A 1,246-nucleotide genomic window follows, 5' to 3' on the forward strand; every position below is an offset into this window, starting at 1 on the left:
CCCCAACACACACACACACACACACACACAGGAAATGCTGTCCCTGGCTCTTGACGAGGCCGCCTCCAGCACCCCCGCCGCGCGCCTCGCGGCCGCCACCCGCGGCGTCGCGTTCTTCGCGACCCCCCACTTCGGCTCGATGCTGGCGTCCCTGGGCCTGAAGCTGCGCCACGTGCCGGGCGCGTCCAACGCGCCGGCGCCCGCGGTGCACCACCTGGCGCCAGGGCCGCACCTGGAGCAGCTGAACGAGAGGCTGAGGGCGCTGCACGCGGCAGGTGGGGCGGCTTGGGGTTAAGGTTGAAGGCCACGCTCTACATCCTGATCATCAACTTTAAAGCAATATCCCCCAGCTCAGAGGCCCTTTGGGGGAAGGGGTGCAGGGACGGGCCCGGCTGGGATTGGGCTGCCGCCGTTGGGTGGTGTGGGGTTTGAGGTGTGCGGCCGAACTGTGCGCTACCTGTGCACGGGACTGCGGTCATTGTCTGCTGGTTTCACGTGCGTCGAGCGCCAGGGTGCGGCAGGCAGCAGCCCCCGCGGTGCGCCGATTGAGGGCAATTCGTATAGTCTGATGGCGACAGGTGCTGCTGACCACATCAACTGCCATCCACCAGCGCACAACCAAATGACCTTCCATCCAACCGGCCATGTGACCCACCAATCCACAAATTAATGCGGCAACTCCTAACGATCTTCGGCAACACCTGAACCATTGCGTATCGCCCTCAACTACCCCTGACCCAGGGGCCATATCAGTGCTCAGCTTTGCGGAGGGCCTCCCCACCCCCCTGGCTGGATTTATCCCAAAGGTGCGGCCACGGCGCCCCCCCACCCTGCCCCTGCCCCGCCTGTCCTTCGCCAGCGCTGGGCCGTGGGTGGCCTTCTCCCAGGCGGCTGACGCCCGCTTTTGCACACAGGCTTTTCACACGCTGCCTGTTTGTCTGCAGCGGCCGTGGCCATGGATCCACCCCTACACACACACACACACACACACACACACATACACACACACACGCGCACACACACGCCCACACACCATGCCCACTAACCAGGTCGTCATCGTGCCCTTTGAGTCCGCATACCCCGGCTTTGGCGACGTCAAGCTCCTGGCAGGGCGCGACCACGTTGACGTGTGCAAGCCCGACAGCCGCGAGGACGAGATCTACGTGCAGCTGCTGAGGTTCATACGCCAGAGCCTGGGGGCGGCGGCGGACGGCGCGGCGATTGGGGGCGGCGGGGCCGGCGGGGG

At 65.7% G+C, this 1,246-nt stretch overlaps 1 protein-coding gene across 1 annotated transcript in view; it reads left to right on the forward strand.

Moving 5' to 3' along the window:
- Positions 1-34: 34 nt before the first annotated feature.
- The window catches only part of MNEG_2054 (hypothetical protein), a gene marked incomplete at both ends in the record, with an annotated part of 2,669 nt that continues 1,457 nt past the window's right edge, over positions 35-1,246 (forward strand). Inside the window, 3 exons of the mRNA XM_014049469.1 lie at positions 35-275; positions 742-806; positions 1,050-1,177. Of these exons, the coding sequence (XP_013904923.1) occupies positions 35-275; positions 742-806; positions 1,050-1,177 (434 nt within the window). The remainder of the gene's footprint in view (positions 276-741; positions 807-1,049; positions 1,178-1,246) is intronic.

This window comes from Monoraphidium neglectum, assembly GCF_000611645.1.
Source record: "Monoraphidium neglectum strain SAG 48.87 unplaced genomic scaffold scaffold00222, whole genome shotgun sequence".
Taxonomy (NCBI): Eukaryota; Viridiplantae; Chlorophyta; class Chlorophyceae; order Sphaeropleales; family Selenastraceae; genus Monoraphidium; species Monoraphidium neglectum.